Source organism: Oncorhynchus tshawytscha, linkage group LG16, assembly GCF_018296145.1.
Source record: "Oncorhynchus tshawytscha isolate Ot180627B linkage group LG16, Otsh_v2.0, whole genome shotgun sequence".
In the NCBI taxonomy this organism is placed as follows: Eukaryota; Metazoa; Chordata; class Actinopteri; order Salmoniformes; family Salmonidae; genus Oncorhynchus; species Oncorhynchus tshawytscha.
Genome location: NC_056444.1, coordinates 66113539 through 66133679, shown reverse-complemented (window position 1 = coordinate 66133679; position 20141 = coordinate 66113539). Strand labels below are relative to the sequence as shown.

The 20141-nt window shown below is 43.9% G+C and overlaps 1 protein-coding gene across 1 annotated transcript; it reads right to left on the bottom strand.

The window, feature by feature from the left end:
• Positions 1-2738: 2738 nt before the first annotated feature.
• LOC112216135 (metabotropic glutamate receptor 4-like) lies at positions 2739-10733 on the bottom strand. The gene is made up of 3 exons (XM_042299925.1): positions 10635-10733; positions 10020-10266; positions 2739-4931 (listed from the first exon to the last, which is right to left on the bottom strand). The coding sequence occupies exons 1-3, from the start codon at positions 10731-10733 to the stop codon at positions 4882-4884; spliced, it is 396 nt and encodes a 131-aa protein (XP_042155859.1). The 3' UTR covers positions 2739-4881.
• Positions 10734-20141: the final 9408 nt, after the last annotated feature.

The following is a 20141-nucleotide window of genomic DNA, read 5'->3' as shown; positions in this document are numbered from 1 at the left end:
ATGAATTTATTTGCAAATTATGGTGGAAAATAACTATTTGGTCACCTACAAACAAGCAAGATTTCTGGCTCTCACAGACCTGTAACTTCTTCTTTAAGAGGCTCCTCTGTCCTCCACTCATTACCTGTATTAATGGCACCTGTTTGAACTTGTTATCTGTATAAAAGACACCTGTCCACAACCTCAAACAGTCATACTCCAAACTCCACTATGGCCAAGACCAAAGCGTTGTCAAAGGACACCAGAAACAAAATTGTAGACCTGCACCAGGCTGGGGAGACTGAATCTGCAATAGGTAAGCAGCTTGGTTTGAAGAAATCAACTGTGGGAGCAATTATTAGGAAATGGAAGACATACAAGACCACTGATAATCTCCCTCGATCTGGGGCGCCACGCAAGATCTCACCCCGTGGGACAAAATGATCACAAGAACGGTGAGCAAAAATCTCAGAACTACACGGGGGGACCTAGTGAATGACCTGCAGAGAGCTGGGACCAAAGTAACAAAGCCTACCATCAGTAACACACTACGCCGCCAGGGACTCAAATCCTGCAGTGCTAGACGTGTCCCCCTGCTTAAGCCTGTACATGTCCAGGCCCATCTGAAGTTTGCTAGAGAGCATTTGGATGATCCAGAAGAAGATTGGGAGAATGTCATATGGTCAGATGAAACCAAAATATAACTTTTTGGTAAAAACTCAACTCGTTGTGTTTGGAGGACAAAGAATGCAAAGAAACATCCAAAGAACATCATACCTACTGTGAAGCATGGGGGTGGAAACATCATGCTTTGGGGCTGTTTTTCTGCAAAGGGACCAGGACGACTGATCCGTGTAAAGGAAAGAATGAATGGGGCCATGTATCGTGAGATTTTGAGTGAAAACATCTTTCCATCAGCAAGGGCATTGAAGATGAAGCGTGGCTGGGTCTTTCAGCATGACGATGATCCCAAACACACCGCCCGGACAACGAAGGAGTGGCTTTATAAGGAGCATTTCAAGGTCCTGGAGTGGCCAAGCCAGTCTCCAGATCTCAACCCCATAGCAAATCTTTGGAGGGAGTTGAAAGTCCGTATTGCCCAGCAACAGCCCCAAAACATCACTGCTCTAGAGGAGATCTGCATGGAGGAATGGGCCAAAATACCAGCAACCGTGTGTGAAAACCTTGTGAAGACTTACAGAAAACGTTTGACCTCTGTCATTGCCAACAAAGGGTATATAACAAAGTATTGAGATAAACTTTTGTCATTGACCAAATACTTATTTTCCACCATAATTTGCAAATAAATTCATTAAAAATCGTACAATGTGATTTTCTGGATTTTTTTCTCTCTCATTTTGTCTGTCATAGTTGAAGTGTACCTATGATGAAAATTACAGGCCTCTCTCATCTTTTTAAGTGGGAGAACTTGCACAATTGGTGGCTGACTAAATACTTTTTTCCCCCACTGTAACTGAAATATCACATTTACATAAGAATTCAGACCATTTACTCAGTACTTTGTTGAAGTACCTTTGGCAGCGATTACAGCCTCAAGTCTTCTTGCGTATGACGCTACAATCTTGGAACACCAGTATTTAGGGAGTTTCTTCCAATTTTCTCTGCAGATCATCTCAAGCTCTGTCAGGTTGGATGGGGAGCATCGCTGCACAGCTATATTCGGGTCTCACCAGAGATGTTTAATCGGGTTCAAGTCCGGGCTCTGGCTGGGTCACTCAAGGACATTCAGAAACTTGTCCCGAAAGCCATTCCTGCATTGTCTTGGCTGTTTGCTTAGGGTTGTTTTCCTGTTGGAAGGTGAACCTTCGCCTCAGTCTTAGGTCCTGAGCGCTCTGGAGTAGGTTTTCATTAAGAATCTCTCTGTACTTTGCTCCTTTCATCCTTCCCTCGATCCTGACTAGTCTCCCAGTCCATGCCACTGAAAAACATCCCCACAGCCTGATGCTGCCACCACCATGGATTCACCATAGGGATGGAGCCAGGTTTCCTTCAGACGTGACGCTTGACATTCAGGCCAAGGAGTCCAATCTTGTTTTCATCAGACCAGAGAATCTTGTTTCTCATGGTCTGAGAGTCTTTAGGTGCCTTTGGCAATCTCCAAGTGGGCTGTCATGTACCTTTTACTGAGGAGTGGCTTTTGTCTGGCCCCTCTACCATAAAGGCCTGATTTGTGGAGTGCTGCAGAGATGGTTGTCCTTCAGGAAGGTTATCCCATCTCCACAGAGGAACTCTGGAGCTCTTTCAGAGTGGCCATCTGGTTCTTGGTCACCTCCCTGACCAAGGTCCTTCTCCCCCGATTGCTCAGTTTGGCCGGTTGGCCAACTCTAGGAAGAGACTCCATCATTTAACAATGATGGAGGCTGTTGTGTTCTTGTGTAGCTTCAATGCTGCTGAAATGTTTAGGTACCCTTCCCCAGATCTGCGCTTCAACACAATCCTGTCTCTGAGCTCTACAGACAATTCATTCGACCTCATGGCTTGGGTTTTGCTTTGACATGCACTGTCAACTGTGGGACCTTATATAGACAGGTGTGTGCCTTTCCAAATCATGTCCAATCAATTGAATTTACCACAGGTGGACTCCAATCAAGTTGTAGAAACATCAAGGATGATCAATGGAAACTGGATGTGAGTCTAATAGCAAAGGATCTCAATTCTTATGTAAATAATGTAATTCTGTTTTAATTTTTTTTATACATTTGCAAATATTTCTAAAAACCTGTTTTCACTTTGTCATTATTGGGTATAGTGTGTGGGTTGATCAGGAAAAAAGTCAAGGGTTCTGAATACTTTCCGATTGCACTGTATATACTTCCATTAAATTTTTCATCTGGTACCGGAGGACCTTCAGACGATTCTTGTGAGGTCTGTGCGCATCCAAGAGCAACAAACCAACATTTACATGTTTGTCAGAGTCTCACCTTTACACAGGTTATTAGTACATAGCCCGAACTGTTCGGACTCTACAGACAGATGTTGGTAGATCGGTCGTACGGACTTCAGACGATACAGGGGGTCGCTTGTAGGGTTCGTAGAGCAAAACCACTGACATGTTCGTGTTATTCCAAAACAGGAAACAACATCCTGTTCGTGAGAGTCTCATCTTTGCATAGAGGGGTCATAATAGCTTTTACGCCAAACCGTTCAGACGGTTTTGTGAAAAGACCAATAATTGTAGCGTCCAAATTGTTATTTCGGGATGTCTCATGGTCTGTCAAACACCTCTCTAACTCTGTCACCTTTCAACGCAGATGCAGAAGTGTTAAATTGCTGGATGCGGTGGATTCAGATGCATCCAATGCAAACAAACAGATATCTCTAGCTTAAACTGACAGATTCTTATGGGTATTTTGTTATTATGCTAATTAGATTTCCACACAGGCATGTATATCGTCCTTAGGGGATTTTAAACCCAATTCCCTCATGTGGATGTGGAGGGACTTCCTTTCTCTGAACAACATTAAGGGAACAAGCACTATTACGGAAATCACAGGTGCATGGCAAATGAGTCAATAACGTAACCAAGGATGGTGCACACTAGACAGAGTACACTGCTGATGCTCCAAATAGTGTTTTGTACCATTACTTAACATATCGCCAAGAGCTAGCTATATGTTAGACATATCTGTTACAGATTCCAAATTTGTCACGTTGAGATGGAACTGGTGAATTTCTAGTTAAACAAGACCATGAAATGATATTCTCACGTGTGAGAATGCCAGCATGAATACACTGAGGCAGTGCATGGCTGTCTATGGGCTGTAGTCTTGAAGCTGTATTTCACTGAAAAGTAGGCGGTGTTGAACATACAAGACTTTGACTTTTTAGCCCGTTTTTATGCCTTTTCATGTATTCTAATCTGCATTCATCTGCATAAGGTACCATGTGTGTAATAGTCAAAACATGATAATGCCACTGTGTCTGTTGAACCACAATCCTCACACATGTTGGATTTAATAGATTTTGAAAACACAGCACAGTACATATTATGCTCCCAGAGGCATGCTCTATGACTGTATATAAGCCCGTAAAGATGGTGTCAGCTATGATATCACTATCATCTGTGAAAATCCATCGCTTTATTTGATGTACAAAATGTTAAGAAAACACTTATTGGACCCCTGCTGTAACACTGAATATTCATACATGTTAAAGGTTGGAAAGGTGCATACTTGTTGGCTCTGTTTCACAACTATGACCTTCATTAAAATGATGACAACATAATGTTAATGTTACAGAGCATGAGGATTAATATTTGTTTATTTTGGCCTTGAATGAAGACTTACCCCACACCAACAACACACTTTTTCATCTACTTTTGACAGCTTTGACTAATTTGATATTATGTTCAGCATTTCACCCGCATTGGAAAGGACAGAGAAGAAAGGGAGGCAAATAATTGCACATTATTACTGGTAGAGAGAGACACAACACTGCTGCACACAAAGAGAAAACTCAATTCACTCTTACCGAAGAGGGTGTTAGTCAGCTTCAGACAAAACACCAGAAGAGAAATGCTGTTATATAAACTCCAGAAGGAAAACACTGAATTGAAGTCATTGGCTCTGACTGAATTTGGAAATGTAATTGCCTGGTGTATCTGACATGTCACAAGGAGGATGGGGAGGGGAGACATCACTGTCTACCTGACATCCCCACTTCCCCACCCCGCACTGCTTTTGTTTGGCATTCAATATATTTGCCTTGCCTTGTCCTTTTGAAAATAGTGACATCAGTTCTGTATGTTGAGTGATTATTCTCATTCTCATTTCTCCACCTTTGCCACTGCTCTTGCATCTTGGTGCTCCAGTTTTTGGTGTTTGTTCACCCCACGGGCAGGTCCTTGCTATGCTTCCAAGCCGGAGTTCCACTGTCTGTCTCTTAGATGGCATGGTTACTGTAGCTGATGTATGTCTGCTTGGAGGCCAATGCTGTGAATAGAGCCATGAAAGAGGAAGATAGGGAAAGAAGAGCGAAAGGAAACGATGTGGGTGAAGATTTGGGCAATTCAATTAAGGCTTATTTAACCATCTGTCAGGGGCTTATCTTCCAGTCCATTAAGGTGATTGCCGGCACAGTTTCTATTTATGCATGACTTCCTTAGACCACAAGTGTCAACAGGGAGTACAGGTGGAACCAACAGTGGAGTAAGAGAGTAATTAATATGCATAGCAAGCACTGGTAGCATTTTTCATGTTGTGGGGTTAGTATTACAATAATTATTTAACTTCCTAGGAAATGTGTTGCCAACTGTAAATTGAATCTAAATGCAGATTTCCTTGATCTGCTGGAAAGTAGGGCAGAGCAGGGTACAGATGTGGCGATGTTACTAGATATAGCTAGTAATTGACTCTCAAAACTAATATTGAATTGCTTATCAGGATGCTGTTGTAACAACCCACTGGGCACACACTGGTTGAAACAACCTCAGTTCAATGAAATCATGTTGATCCCACGTGGAATAGACATTGAATTGACGTCTGTGCCCAGTGAGATGTCTCCACATGGATATTTACTGTTCTGAAAGTGACTTAAGAATGACTTATTTAACCAGTAATTGCAGCTTGACCTATAAGTACAGACTATTTCATGGTAAAGTATCCCTTGCAGTTAATTTTACGCCAGGGCCGGCTCTAGCCTTTTGGGGGCCCTTAGCGAGATTTTGCCATAACTCATGCCATGTAAATTATATCTGAGTGAGAGTGACTAACAAAACCAATGGGCTCTGCTGGAGGACAGGGACCCTGGGCACGTGCCCTGCGAGACCGGTCGGTATTTGGGCATGATTGCTACAAGTTTAGAAAGCTGGGTAGACTAACTTACCAATATGAAAATTGTTAGCTGACATGGCTAATTGAGTGACTGTCAGTGACTGACATACCAAGAGAAACATTGCGGGTGCACAACCAAATTTCGAACTTGCTCCTTTTTCGAACTTTCTCCAAATTTAGAACTTGCTCTCAACGGTAAATTGAGACCCCGACTGAGTTCCAAGAAAAAAGCCACTTATGCCTGGAGCCGGCCCTGTTTTAAGTACAGTATAGGGTAGTATGTGATGCAATAGTACTCATTCAAATGCAAGGCCCAGTAACTACATTCAGATCTCTCTCTGTGCACCAAGCAAAGCATGCAACAGTGGCACCATGTCGATAGAAATGAAAACATTTAGGAAAAGCATAGAGATAGCTTGGAGAATTGTGATAACATTGAGCATAAGATGACAATATGTAACTATGCAGTACATGGTGAACGTGGATCTCACACAATTATCAGATGTGAGAGACACTGTACAAAATGTTTACTTCTTTTATCAAGTTGTGGCCTGACCGATATGGTATGTCCTCTCTAAATAAATCTGTCACCAGTTCACTTGTTCTACAGTGAAATCACACATATCTGCCAATCTTGTCCACAACAGCATTTGCAGTTTGGGTGAGTCAGAGCAGATAAATCTGAGCGGCGACTGCTGACAGCTTGGGTGGGGGCAAATGTACTGGAGGGTGGGATGTGTAGTGGGGGGAGAGGGAGGGTGTGGGGGGAGAGGGAGGATGGGTGGGGGAGAGGGAGGGTGTGGGGGGCCACTACACTGGAGGGTAGGATGTGGGGGAGAGGGAGGGTGTGGGGGGATGGAGGGATGTGAAGTGGGGGAGATGGAGGGTGTGGGGGCCACTACACTGGAGGGTAGGATGAAGTGGGGGATAGGGAGAGTGTGAGGGGCCACTACACTGGGGGAGAAGTGGGGGGAGGGAGGGTGTGGGGGCCACTACACTGGAGGGTAGGATGATGTGAAGTGTTGGGGGACTGGAGGGATGTGAAGTGGGGGAGAGGGAGGGTGTGGGGGCCGCTGCACTGGAGGGTAGGATGTGAAGTGGGGGATAGGGAGAGTGTGAGGGGCCAGTACACTGGAGGGTGGGATGTTTAGTGGGGAGAGTTGGATGGTGTGGGGGACAACAGTACTGGGGGTGGGATGTGTAGTGGTTGGAGAGGTAAGGTGTGGGAAGGAACAGGACTGCAGGGATGGATGTGTAGCGGGGGAGAGGGAGGGTATGGGGGACAACAGTACTGGATTGTGGGATGTGTACTGGGAGAGAGGGAGGGGTGGGGGGGCAACAGTATTGGAGGGTGGGATGTTAAGTGGGGGAGAGATAGGATGTGGGGGACCACTACACTGGAGGGTGGGATGTGTAGTGGGAGGAAAGGGAGGGTGTGGAGGGCAACAGTACTGGAGGGTTGGATGTGTAGTGGAAGGAGAGGAGGGTGTGGGGGGCAACAGTACTGGAGGGTTGGATGTGTAGTGGAAGGAGAGGAGGGGTGTGGGGGCAACAGTACTGGAGGGTTGGATGTGTAGTGGAAGGAGAGGAGGGTGTGGGAGGCAACAGTACTGGAGGGTTGGATGTGTAGTGGAAGGAGAGGAGGGTGTGGGAGGCAACAGTACGTGAGGGATGGATGTGTGATGCGTTGAGAGGGAGGGTGTGGGAGGCAACAGTTTTTGAGGGTGGGATGTGTAGTGGGGGAGAGGGAGGGTGTGTGGGACAACAGTACTGGAGGGTTGGATGTGTAGTGTGGGAGGGATAGGTGGGGAGGGTGGGGGGCACTCTCCATTCCACCCAGAACCTCTCCCAGAGCAGCATTGATAAATTAACCTCATTTAAATATTCATGCTCTGTGATGCCAAGATAAAAAAAATAGATGGTCCAGAAAGAATTGGAGCTTGTGGACACATCTGTCTTTCCCCTTTTCCCACATCTTATTGTTGTTCTACGTCCCATTACAGCAAATTCCTCTGTTTGTCAACGTGGGAAACAAATTACTGGGGATGCGAGGCTATCCCCTGCATTCAGCCCACAGTGGTGTCATCTCCCTACATCCGTTGCCATCAGGCTGTTACCACATTCTCAGGCCATTTGCAGTACAACACACCAACATTGTCTACTGACGTCTGTGGGTCAAGGGTGTGTATGTTAGCGTGATAAATGTCTGACACCATCCAAGGTGCTATAGCCGTGGATACGTTTTTGTGCATACAGTACATATCTTAGGCAGGCATGGGATACAACTGAACATTGGCACAAAGTAAATGGGGGAGAATTGGTCAGTCATACAGAGTGAGAGGCAGGCTGATTGTCAGGCTCTCCATCCGTTACCTGAGCGTCTAAAGTCCCTCACAGGGCTCTCCTCCCTCGTCACAGTCTGACACACAAGCACAAAGAGCAGCTGTTAGTCCTCTGACTTGGGCCAGATGGGTCATGGTATAGATGTCAAACTGTGAAATTGGGGGAGCATTTCCCATGGGTGCTATAATAATTTTTCCCATTCTCAAATGACATGCCATTTTTTCTAACTCTGTTCATCTCCTTGTAGCAGTCTCTTTGACATACCCCATATTGAGTTTCATCTCCTGTTTCCTACACATTCAGAGGAAGTGCAACTGCATATTTCAAATAGCACTGTGATAGAGGATTCAGAAAATGTTCTCAACATTGGCTTTGGTTCTCCAAAGGTAATGGGAATATTGACTGATGATGCATTAGATAGAGGAAAACGTCATTCTGTATGGATGAATGAGCGTGACTATCCATAAATCAACTTATTTTCTCATGATTTGGAATACACTTTTACATTTAGGGTTTTTGATCATTCTGACCACGGCAGCTGTGTTACTGTAGGATGGGGCTGAAGTGCTGGAGCAATAATCTTGCCTCCTATTGCACCAATGGAGACTGGTGGTGTGGGGGCTGTGCTTCGGCAAAGTGGGTGGGGTTATATCCTTCCTGTTTGGCCCTGTCCGGGGGTATCATCGGATGGGGCCACAGTGTCTCCTAACCTCTCCTGTCTCAGCCTCCAGTATTTATGCTGCAGTAGTTTATGTGTCGGGGGCTAGGGTCAGTTTGTTATATCTGGAGTACTTCTCCTGTCTTATCCGGTGTCCTGTGTGAATTTAAGTATGCTCTCTCTAATTCTCTCTTTCTCTCCTAATTTCTCTCTCTCGGAGGACCTGTGCCCTAGGACCATGCCTCAGGACTACCTGGCATGATGACTCCTTGCTGTCCCCAGTCCACCTGGCCGTGCTGCTGCTCCAGTTTCAACTGTTCTGCCTGCGACTATGGAATCCTGACCTGTTCACCGGACGTGCTACCCGTCCCAGACCTGCTGTTTTCAACTCTCTAGAGACAGCAGGAGTGGTAGAGATACTCTTAATGATCGGCTATGAAAAGCCAAATGACATTTACTCCTGAGGTGCTGACTTGCTGCACCCTCGACAACTACTGTGATTATTATTATTTGACCATGCTGGTCATTTATGAACATTTGAACATCTTGGCCATGTTCTGTTATAATCTCCACCTGGCCCAGCCGAAAGAGGACTGGACACCCCTCATAGCCTGGTTCCTCTCTAGGTTTCTTCCTAGGTTTTGGCCTTTCTAGGGAGTTTTTCCTAGCCACCGTGCTTCTACACCTGCATTGCTTGCTGTTTGGGGTTTTAGGCTGAGTTTCTGTACAGCACTTTGAGATATCAGCTGATGTACGAAGGGCTATATAAATACATTTGATTTGATTTTGATTTGGAAAGTTAATATGAATGGCCATCTCTGCAGGATGATACCTGAATGTGAAGCCTTTCCTATCGATCCATCTCACCCTGTGCTGTTCTTTATGTCCTGTTTGCCGACAGTGCCACGTTTCAGAGCACCAGCCAATGCTTGATGCTACTAGGGTTGGCATGAAACAAAATGCACTACCAATTCCCTACATCCTGAAAATAACAATAGATCATTTCACAAAGCTGTTGAGGTGTAAAATAACAATGCCATCAATTAAGTTTATATAGATGCAAGTGCATTGCTTTTCATTTTTCAAGCCTGATACTTTCCCCTCAAAATTACATCTGACTGACTTTAAGGCATAAACTCAAGGACAGAGTGTTGTAAAAACTAAATGTGTGTCTTTTTGTCCTCTCTTCCCCCTGATCTCCATTTCCCCCTCGCTCCATCCCTAACCCTGAGGCCTTCGCTGCTAACCTTGTGTCTCCAGGCTTTCACAGAGCTCAGACTTGGCCTCTCCGTTGGGACGGAGGCCAGCCTTGGTGGGGAACTTGTTGGACATGGTGGCTGCGGTGACTACAGCCTTGAGGCTGCGCTTGCGATTCGGCACGTTCTGCTCCGGGTGGAAAAGGACCACGTAGACCTTTGGCATGTAGAGCATTCCCAGAGACACAGAGGCACTCAGGCTCACAGAGATGGTCAAAGTCGTGGTCTGGATGTACATCTGTGAAGGAGACAAGCAAAGGAAACATTGTTACACAACAAGAAAGAGATGGTGCTGTTCAAGTGGCTAAGGAGAGGGTTCTCAAGATCCTTGTGACAGCATTGACCTTTGATATTTTGAAAGTACATTACCTAGTTATACATTGTTTAAACAAGACAACATATGAGTGCAGTTGTCTCCTAGTAGATCTTCCAGCAATATCAAACTCCCAACATCAGACGCGATAAGACACATGGAGTGGACACTGCTCTGTTTTCAAGTGCTTTATGAATTATTCATCAACTCCTGTTTATGTTTTTATTGGTGTGTCTATTTGTTTGTTTATGACATGTGACTAATGGAGGAGGCCTCCCAGTGAGTGACTGTACTACAGATGTCTTCCCCCTGGGGCCTGGGGCTGTGGTAGAGTGGTTGGAGTCAACTGAGTGTAAAGGCAGCTGGGACTCACAGCTGTGCACAGAAAGCATGGCTACATGCAAGGATCAGGGAGAGGCATCTTGAGAACATCAACACAATGCCTGAGTGTGTGCCTCGGAGTGCTTTTCCCATATAAATTATATCATATTCTCAATGGGATTAAATGTGTCTTCGTGTCTGATCATATAGGTCATCTGAATGAGTTGTTAGACAGTACAGACTGATTTACTACAGCAGTAGAAAACAAATGCATTAATGCATTATGCATTATAAAGCACTGTAACTGCAAAAACAGAGAAGATAATATGTAGAAGATTGGAAGATTGTTATATACATTTACTCTCTGTGGTGAACATCAGGATTATTCTCCTGGAAAACCGCAAAAAGCTTTTCTTTTACAATGTCTTATATGGAACATCATTCTGTCTCCCTTTGGGACAGGGTTGCTGAGCTATTCTGGGCATGATGAACAAAGGGAGAAGGATGTAAACTGCAAACACAGCTCCCAGCCACATCCCTAATAGATTTGCCTGAGGTGTAGACTGATATTGTGTTTCCAGACATTATGAGTAACTTAGTGTTATGGCAACAGGGAATAACCCGACAGGTCGTCTGTCATGAGAATGTCAATAGATGACATGCATTAGTTATAGTGCTGCTTTGGCACTCTACATTTTTTGCAGCTCTATCTTCAGTCTGGATGCTGAAATACTTACATCTAAAGAGTTAGTGCAGCCTGCCATATGGTACCTATGACTTATGATTAAATCTGCTTTTCTTTAAGTGTTGTGTATATAGAAGCCCCTAAATAAACGTCAGTGGAGAAGGATGCCTGAGGATGCCTGAGAAAAATGAGAGTGTGTCACGCCCTGACCTTCGAGAGCCTTTTTATTTCTCTAATTGGTTAGGTCGGGGTGTGATTTGGGTGGGCATTCTAGTTTTTCAATTTCTTTGTTTGCCAGGTATGGTTCCCAATCAGAGGCAGCTGTCTATCGTTGTCTCTGATTGGGGATCATACTTAGGCAGCCTTTTTTCCACCTTTTAGTTTGTGGGATCTTGTTTTTGTGTAGTGCCTGTGAGTACTCCAGTCGTTACGTCTCGTTTGCTGTTTATTGTTTTTATTGGTGAGTTTCATTTTAATAAACATGTGGAACTCTATGCGCGCTGTGCCTTGGTCCGCTCATTTCAACGAACGTGATAGTGTCATTTAATTATTTGATCACGCTGCAAGCATCAATGGGCTTTCCTTGAAGTGGGAAATACAGTGGTACTGAGGGGGAGTATGTAATCTACTGAGAAGATTTCACATGGCCTTGGGTGATCCCAGCACAATATTGCTGCCCCTCCGGAGTACAGAGTGGAGTAACACTGTAAGGGGGCTAGGACCCCTGTCCCGGGCCAGATAAATCTGCCTTGACAAACTGATATGATCGCCAATGTGCCTCATTGCCACAGCAGGAAAATGGTGCTCAAGGGACTGACTCCACCAGGCGAAGCCACCCTGTCATTCCTAAAGAAGCTATGAAATCTGTGCTGCTATTTCACCCCCTGCATTCTGTTTCATTCCACAGTCTGACGTGCAAAAGGTAACTACATTTACCTTGTGTATAGGTGTAAGTGGCCAGAATATAATCACCCTATTATCAGAAAGTAACATCTTCCAAAAAAAAGCCTTATCATTTCTGATGATCAAATTATGCATATTTGTATGGAATTGCCAGACCTGGCTTGGATTGGATCAATCAAACAAGACGGTTTCCAGCTGTGCCTCCTGCAGACTACCTGCACCTGACTGCAGCTACAGTGCCATCCAAAGCCCTCCATCCCTGGCCCTCTGCATGCAAGTGTCTTTATCACTGAGGACAAACAGTGCCAGGGACCATTTCGTGAGATTGCCTCATGAAACAGGCCCTCCTTCCGAGCCACCACGATTACACACCTGTCAATCTACAGCCCTTCCTCTGACAGGATACTGCCTCTGCATTTTCCCACGTGTCAGGAATGTAACTGGGCCCATAATATCACAGTGAAAAGCCTCACACAGCACCTCCAAACAGATAACAATGTGGAAACATTAATCCATTCATAAGATTAACTTAAACCAGGAATGGTTATTTCTGCGTTTATAGATAGATAGTGTTTTCCATTCCAGCCATCCCCATGTATTCTCTTTGTCCTCTGCAACATCAAAGCAGCTGGAGTCATGACTGGATTTCTGATTTCTGTATTTGCCATTGGCTGGGTTTTGTTTGCAGCAAAAATGCTCAAGATGTTAGTCATTACTTATTGTCGTTTTCAGTGGTTGGATGCCAGCATAAGCTTCCTTTGAAGTAGGGAATATATTTTAAGGCTGTTTTGTGCTTGAATGAGCGTTTATCATCTGTTCAGTACAGAACGTACTGAATTCACACCTCATTGCTGCAGTGCTTCCCTTTTAATTACTTAGAAAAAATATGCAGAAGCCATTGTACAGCCTTGAAAGAACATGATCAAACTCTTATAGTTGCTCTTTAAGCTTAATTTCATGTGCAACGTCAGAGCAATGTAAAGCCAATGCTCTCCATCTTCTCAAACATCCCAGATTGGCAGAGCGTGCATATCGTCATGCATGATTAACCCTGTTCTGACAACCCTGCCAATCAGCTGCCTTGTCCTTATCAAGCACAAAAGAGAGCTTGGTGCTGTGTCACCCTCCTTTCAACCAGGAGACAACCAGGAGGCACAATTAACAGAGCTACCTGCCAGTCTACTATTGTCACCCACCACCTCCAGGGCTGACTGTACTACTGATGCCACCTACCACCTCCAGGGCTAACTGTACTCATGCTGCCACTCATCACCTCATTGACTGACTGAACTTCTGCTGCCAGTCAAATAGGAGTGTCATCCTCATCCTATCAACTGCCTAAAGCCCCAGCCATCCCCTCTCTATATAACCTTAGAAGAAAAAAAATTCTAAGAACCCTTGGTTCCAGATAGAACCGTTTTGGGATCCATGTATGGGATCCATCCATAAAGATCATCAAGGACATCAACCACCCGAGCCACTGCCTGTTCACCCCGCTGTCATCCAGAAGGCGAGGTCAGTACAGGTGCATCAAAGCTGGGACCGAGAGACTGAAAAACAGCTTCTATCTCAAGGCCATCAGACTGTTAAACAGCCACCACTAACATTGAGTGGCTACTGCCAACACACTGTCAATGACACTGACTCTACTCCAGCCACTTTAATCATGGGAATTGATGGGAAATGATGTAAATATATCACTAGCCACTTTAAACAATGCTACCTTATATAATGTTACTTACCCTACATTGTTCATCTCATATGCATACGTTGATACTGTACTCTATATCATCGACTGCATCCTTATGTAATACATGTATCACTAGCCACTTTAACTATGCCACTTGGTTTACATACTTATCTCATATGTATATACTGTACTCGATATCATCTACTGTATCTTGCCTATGCTGCTCTGTACCATCACTCATTCATATATCCTTATGTACATATTCTTTATCCCCTTACACTGTGTATAAGACAGTAGTTTTTTTTGGAATTGTTAGTTAGATTACTTGCTCGTTATTACTGCATTGTCGGAACTAGAAGCACAAGCATTTCGCTACACTCGCAATAACATCTGCTAACCATGTGTATGTGACAAATAAAATTTGATTTGATTTGATTTGATTTGATTTGATGTATAACCCTTTCCACAGAGGGTTCTACCTGGAACCAAAAAGGGTTATCATATGTTTCTAAGAGTGTACCCACGCACACCCCTACCATGCAGTTTTTCCCCTCTCATTGTATAGGTGAGGCAAACCCCTATGCCAGGAAAATAATCTGGGGAAACACTGGCACCATCATAACCATGGTCTCGTTATGTAACAAGACCCCATGTAGGTGGATGCAAGGTGTTCAAATTATTCAGAATGTATCTCTACAACTAAAACAAAACATTGACAGCAGGAGATCCAAAAGACATAAGCACATTTGTTCAGTTAGTTCATTGAGAGTTAGAGGTTGTTAAAAATCGAAAAGCTTTGGGCTTAAGTTAAGGCAAAGTAATGTATCCCTAATGTACACTGTACACTAATCACATCCAATAGAAGACCGAAATGCTGCCACTGCTAACCTCTTTGTACAAGATTCCAGGTCTCACTCAGGTGCATCACATATCTTGTGCTCAGACAAGGCTGTCACTCAGGGTGTAAATGTTAACATAATTCTATGTTTTTCTTTGAAAATAACAGCAATTACCACCATCGTAAAGAAGGCCACGGTTTTCTTTGTATTGCCCATTACCTTCCTAACTGGCTTACCTCTGTAATTGGACTATAACTGTATGGGACTCTCAATGGCTGCTTTGTTTCCTACAGCAATATTCCTCAATACAGACAGTACGTTTATGTTAGCCAACAGAAACTGAAATTCAATTGTACACATTAAGGATAATATCAAAACCTATGAAGGTTGTGTCCCAGCTTTGCTTTTGTCTAGAATAATCACATGCATTTTTTACCTTTCTGTGATAAGCTTTGAGTGCGTCTTCTCTAAGATATACTTGGCATTATACCATTAACATTATGTCCACATTATGGGGGCAGTAAAAAAAGATTGAAACTGAACAACAAAGTGAAGGATACAAATGTAGGATCTTAATTTGAGCCAGCTGGTTACAGCAGGACAATAACCCTGCAGCAACAGGAAATGTGAATTATCATGTTGATTATAATTAAAACATCTTTGATGCGTGGTTCTGGTACTGGTTCTGACTGACATTTTTGATTATAAATCAATCTGTGGGCACTGTAGATTGAAATGGCTTGCATTGAGTGGTGGAACGGATTCTCACAGACACAGTAGTACGTCTCTTCTCTCTGTATGAAGCAGGGTGTGAAATCTGACAATACTTGAAGCTAGCATGTCCCAGCTTGGACTCCCTCCTATCATTTCATTCGCTCTTCTGACTTTCCTTTAACTCTTGGCTGAACCCTAAGTCACAGCCACAAACATATGCCTGGAATACATACATCGTAACACAGCAGGGGAGAGTGGTTTCGTTGCTGTAGCACATTCAGAAATCGATTTATAGCCAGTAATCTAAAATAATTCCTAGATTTTAAAGAAAAAATATGTATATTTGTCATAGACGGACAAAAGTCATATGAGATGAAAGGAGATTTCCTAACAAGTTCAGGAAGCCAAACTAGAGCAATGGGGGCAGACGTTTTGATTTAGAAAATATGCACATTTTCTCTTACACTAAATATACAAATATGTATTTCACACTTATAAGGAAGGTAAAATCTTAGAGTTAGTCCTTTTAGAAATGGATTATACTATATTTAGAAGAAATATACAGTTGAAGTCAGAAGTTTACATATACCTTAGCCAAATACATTTAAACTCAATTTTTCACAATTCCTGACATTTAATCCTAGTAAAAATTCCCTGTCTTAGGTCAATTAGGATCACCACTTTATTTTAAGAATGTAAAATGTTAGAATAATAGTGGAGATAAATAATAATTTCAGATTTGATTTCTTTCATCACATTCCCAATGTGTCAGAAGTTTACCCTGCCCACAAATGTTCTATAGGATTGAGGTCAGGGCTTTGTGATGGCCACTCCAATACCTTGACTTTGTCCTTAAGCCATTTTGCCACAACTTTGAAAGTATGCTTGGGGTCATTGTCCATTTGGAAGACCCATTTGCGACCAAGCTTTAACTTCCTGACTGATGTCTTGAGACGTTGCTTCAATATATCCACATAATTGTCCTACCTCATGATGCCATCTATTTTGTGAAATGCACCAGTCCCTCCTGCATCAAAGCACCCCCACAACATGATGCTGCCACCCCCAGTGCCTCACAGTTGGGATGATGTTCTTCGGTATGCAAGCCTCCCCCTTTTTCCTCCAAACATACACAACTGTACACTACCGTTCAAAAGTTTGGGGTCATTACAAATGTACTACTTTTTGAAAGAAAAGCACATTTTTTGTCCATTAAAATAACATTGAATTATTCAGAAATACAGCATAGACATTGTTCATGTTGTAAATTAATATTGTAGCTGAAAACGGCAAATTTGTTATGGAATATCTACATATGCGTACAGAGGCCCATTATCAGCAACCATCACTGCTGTGTTCCAATGGCATGTTGTTTTAGCTAATCCAAGTTTATAATTTTAAAAGGCTAATTGATCATTAGAAAACCCTTTTGCAATTATGTTAGCAGAGCTGAAACTGTTGTTCTACTTAAAGAACCAATACAACTGGCCTTCTTTAGACTAGTTGAGTATCTGGAGCATCAGCATTTGTCATAGACGGACAAAAGTCTTGCTCCCGGACAAGGTAAACACCTCCTTCGCCTGCTTTGAGGATAACAAAGTGCCACCGATGCGGCCCACTCCCAAGGACTGTAGGCTCTGTGGCCGACGTAAGTAAGACTTAACAGCATCCCTAGCCTCGTCCTCAGAGCATGCGCAGACCAGCTTGCTGGAGTGTTTACGAACATATTCAGTGTTCCATGCTCTTGTTTTTAAAATGTACGGATAGCCAGGAGCACACACCAACACTCAGACATTATTTACAAAAGATGCATTTGTGTTTAGTTGGTCCGACCGAACATAGGCAGTAGATATGACCTCGTGCTCTCTTGATAAGTGTGTGAATTTCACAACTTTCCTGTTCTGCTAAGCAATCAAAATGTAATGAGTACTTTGCGTTGTCAGTGAAAATGTATGGAGTATAAAGTACAATATTTACTTTAGGAACGTAGTGAAGTAAAAGTAATGTTGTCAAAAATATAAATAGTATAGCAGAGTACAGATATCCAAAATAATGACTTAAGAAGTCCTTTAAAGTATTTTTACTTAAGTACTTTACACCACTGATATCACCTCCACCTTACCTGACACCCTAGACCCACTTCAGTTTCCAAAAAGCCCCAATTGATCCACAGACAATGCAATCGCCATCTCACTGCCCTATCCCATCTGGACAAGAGGAATACCTATGTACAGTGCATTCGGAAAGTATTCAGACCACTTGACATTTTCCACATTTTGTTACGTTACAGACTTATTCCAAAATGAATTAAATATGAAATATCAACACATAATACCCCTAGCAAATATATTAAAAATAAAAAACCGAAATACATTATTTACATAAGTATTCAGACCCTTTGCTATGAGACTCGAAATTGAGCTCAGGTGCATCCGGAATCCATTGATCATCCTTGAGATGTTTCTACAAATTAATTGGAGTCCACCTGTGGTAAATTTAATTGATTGGACATGATTTGAAAAGGCACACACCTGTCTATATAAGGTCCAAGGTCTGTGGAGATGGGAGAACCTTCCAGAATGACAACCATCTCTGCAGCACTCCACCAATCAGGCATGTATGGTAGAGTGGCCAGATGGAAGCCACTCCTCAGTAAAATGTGCTTGGCAGCATCCTTGGATTTTGCCAAAAGGCACATAAAGACTCTCAGACCATGAGAAACAAGATTCTCTCGACTGATGAAACCAAGATTGAACTCCTTGCCCTGAATGCCAAGCATCACGTCTGGAGGAATCCTGGCACCATCCCTATGTTGAAGCATGGTGGTGGCAGCATTATGCTGTGTTGATGCTTTTCAGCGGCAGGGACTGGGCAGACTAGTCCGGATCGAGACAAAGAGGATCGGAGCAAAGTACAGAGAGATCCTTGATGAAAACCTGCTCCAGATAGCTCAGGACCTCAGGCTGGGACGAAGGTTCACCTTCCAACAAGACAGCCAAGACATTGCAGGAGAGGCTTCGGGACAAGTCTCTGAATGTCTTTGTGGCCCCAGCCAAAGCCCGGACTTAAACCCGATTGAAAATCTCTGGAGAGACCTGAAAATAGCTGTGCAGCATTGCACCCCATCCAACCTGACAGAGCTTGAATGGGAGAAACTCCCCAAATCAATCAAACTTTATTTGTCACAAGCGCCAAAAACAAGTGTAGACTTTACCGTGAAATGCTTACTTACAAGCCCTTAACCAACAATGCAGTTCAAGAAGAGTTAACAAAATATTTACCAAGTAGACTAAAATAAAAAGTAATAATAAAAAGTAACACAATAAGAATAACAGTAAGTCAGTGTGCGGTGGTACAGGTTAGTTGAGGTAATTTGTACATGTAGGTGGGGTGAAGTGACTATGCATAGATAATAAACAGCGGGTAGCAGCAGTGTACAAAAGGGAGGGGGGAGGTCAATGTAAATTGTCCGTTGACGATTTTATTAATTGTTCAGCAGTCTTATGGCTTGGGGGTAGAAGCTGTTGAGTAGCCTTTTGGTCCTAGACTTGGCGCTCCGGCACCGCTTGCCGTGCGGTAGCGGAGAAAACAGTCTATAACTTGGGTGACTGTAGTCTCTGACAATCTTATGGGCTTTCCTCCGACACCGCTTGGCCCCAGTGATACACTGGGCAGTTTGCACTACCCTCTTTAGCGCCTTACGGTCAGATGCAGAGCAGTTGCCTTACCAGCGGTGATGCAACCGGTCAGCATGCTCTCTATGGTGCAGCTGTAGAACCTTTCGAGGATCAGGGGACCCATGCCAAATCTTTTCAGGTATTGTCATGCCCTCTTCACGACTGTCTTGGTATGCTTGGACCATGATAGTTCATTGGTGATGTGGATACCAAGGAACTTGAAACTCTCGGCCCACTCCACTACAGCCCCGTCGATGTTAATGGGGGCCTGTTCGGCCTCTCCTTTTCCTGTAGTCCACGATCAGCTCCTTAGTCTTGCTCACATTGAGGGAGAGGTTGTTGTCCTGGCACCACCCGGCCAGGTCTCTGACCACCTCCCTATAGGCTGCCTCATCATTGTCGGTGATCAGGCCTACCACTGTTGTGTCGTCAGTAAACTTATTGATGGTGTTGGAGTCGTGTTTGGCCATGCAGTCATGGGTGAACAGGGAATACAAGAGGGGACTAAGTACACACCCCTGAGGGGCCCCAGTGTTAAGGATCAGCGTGGTAGACGTGTTGTTGCCTACTCTTACCAGCTGTGGGCGGCCCGTCTGGAAGTCCAGGATCCAGTTGTAGAGGGAGGTGTTTAGTCCCTGAGTCCTTAGCTTAGTGATGAGCTTCGTGGGCACTATGGTGTTGAACGCTGAGCTGTAGTCAATGAACAGCATTCTCACATAGGTGTTCCTTTTGTCCAGCTGAGAAAGGGCAGTGTGAAGTGCAATTGAGATTGCATCACCTGTGGATCTGTTTGGGCGGTATGCGAATTGGAGTGGGTCTAGAGTGTCCGGGAGGATGCTGTTGATGTGATCCATGACCAGCCTTTCAAAGTACCTCATGGCTACCGTCATGAGTGCCACAGGGCGGTAATCATTGTCAGTCCTGTCAGTCCGGAGCTGCCAGAGTCGCCCGTCAGTCCGGAGCTGCCAGAG

Coding starts and splice junctions, on each gene's coding strand:
- LOC112216135 (XM_042299925.1), bottom strand. CDS start 10,733: ATGCTTTCTGTGCACAGCTGTGAGTCCCAGCTGCCTTTACACTCAGTT. Junction 10,267..10,634: donor CCAGGGGGAAGACATCTGTA/GTACAGTCACTC, acceptor TCTCCTTCACAG/ATGTACATCCAGACCACGAC. Junction 4,932..10,019: donor TGAAAGCCTGGAGACACAAG/GTTAGCAGCGAA, acceptor CTCTATTCACAG/CATTGGCCTCCAAGCAGACA.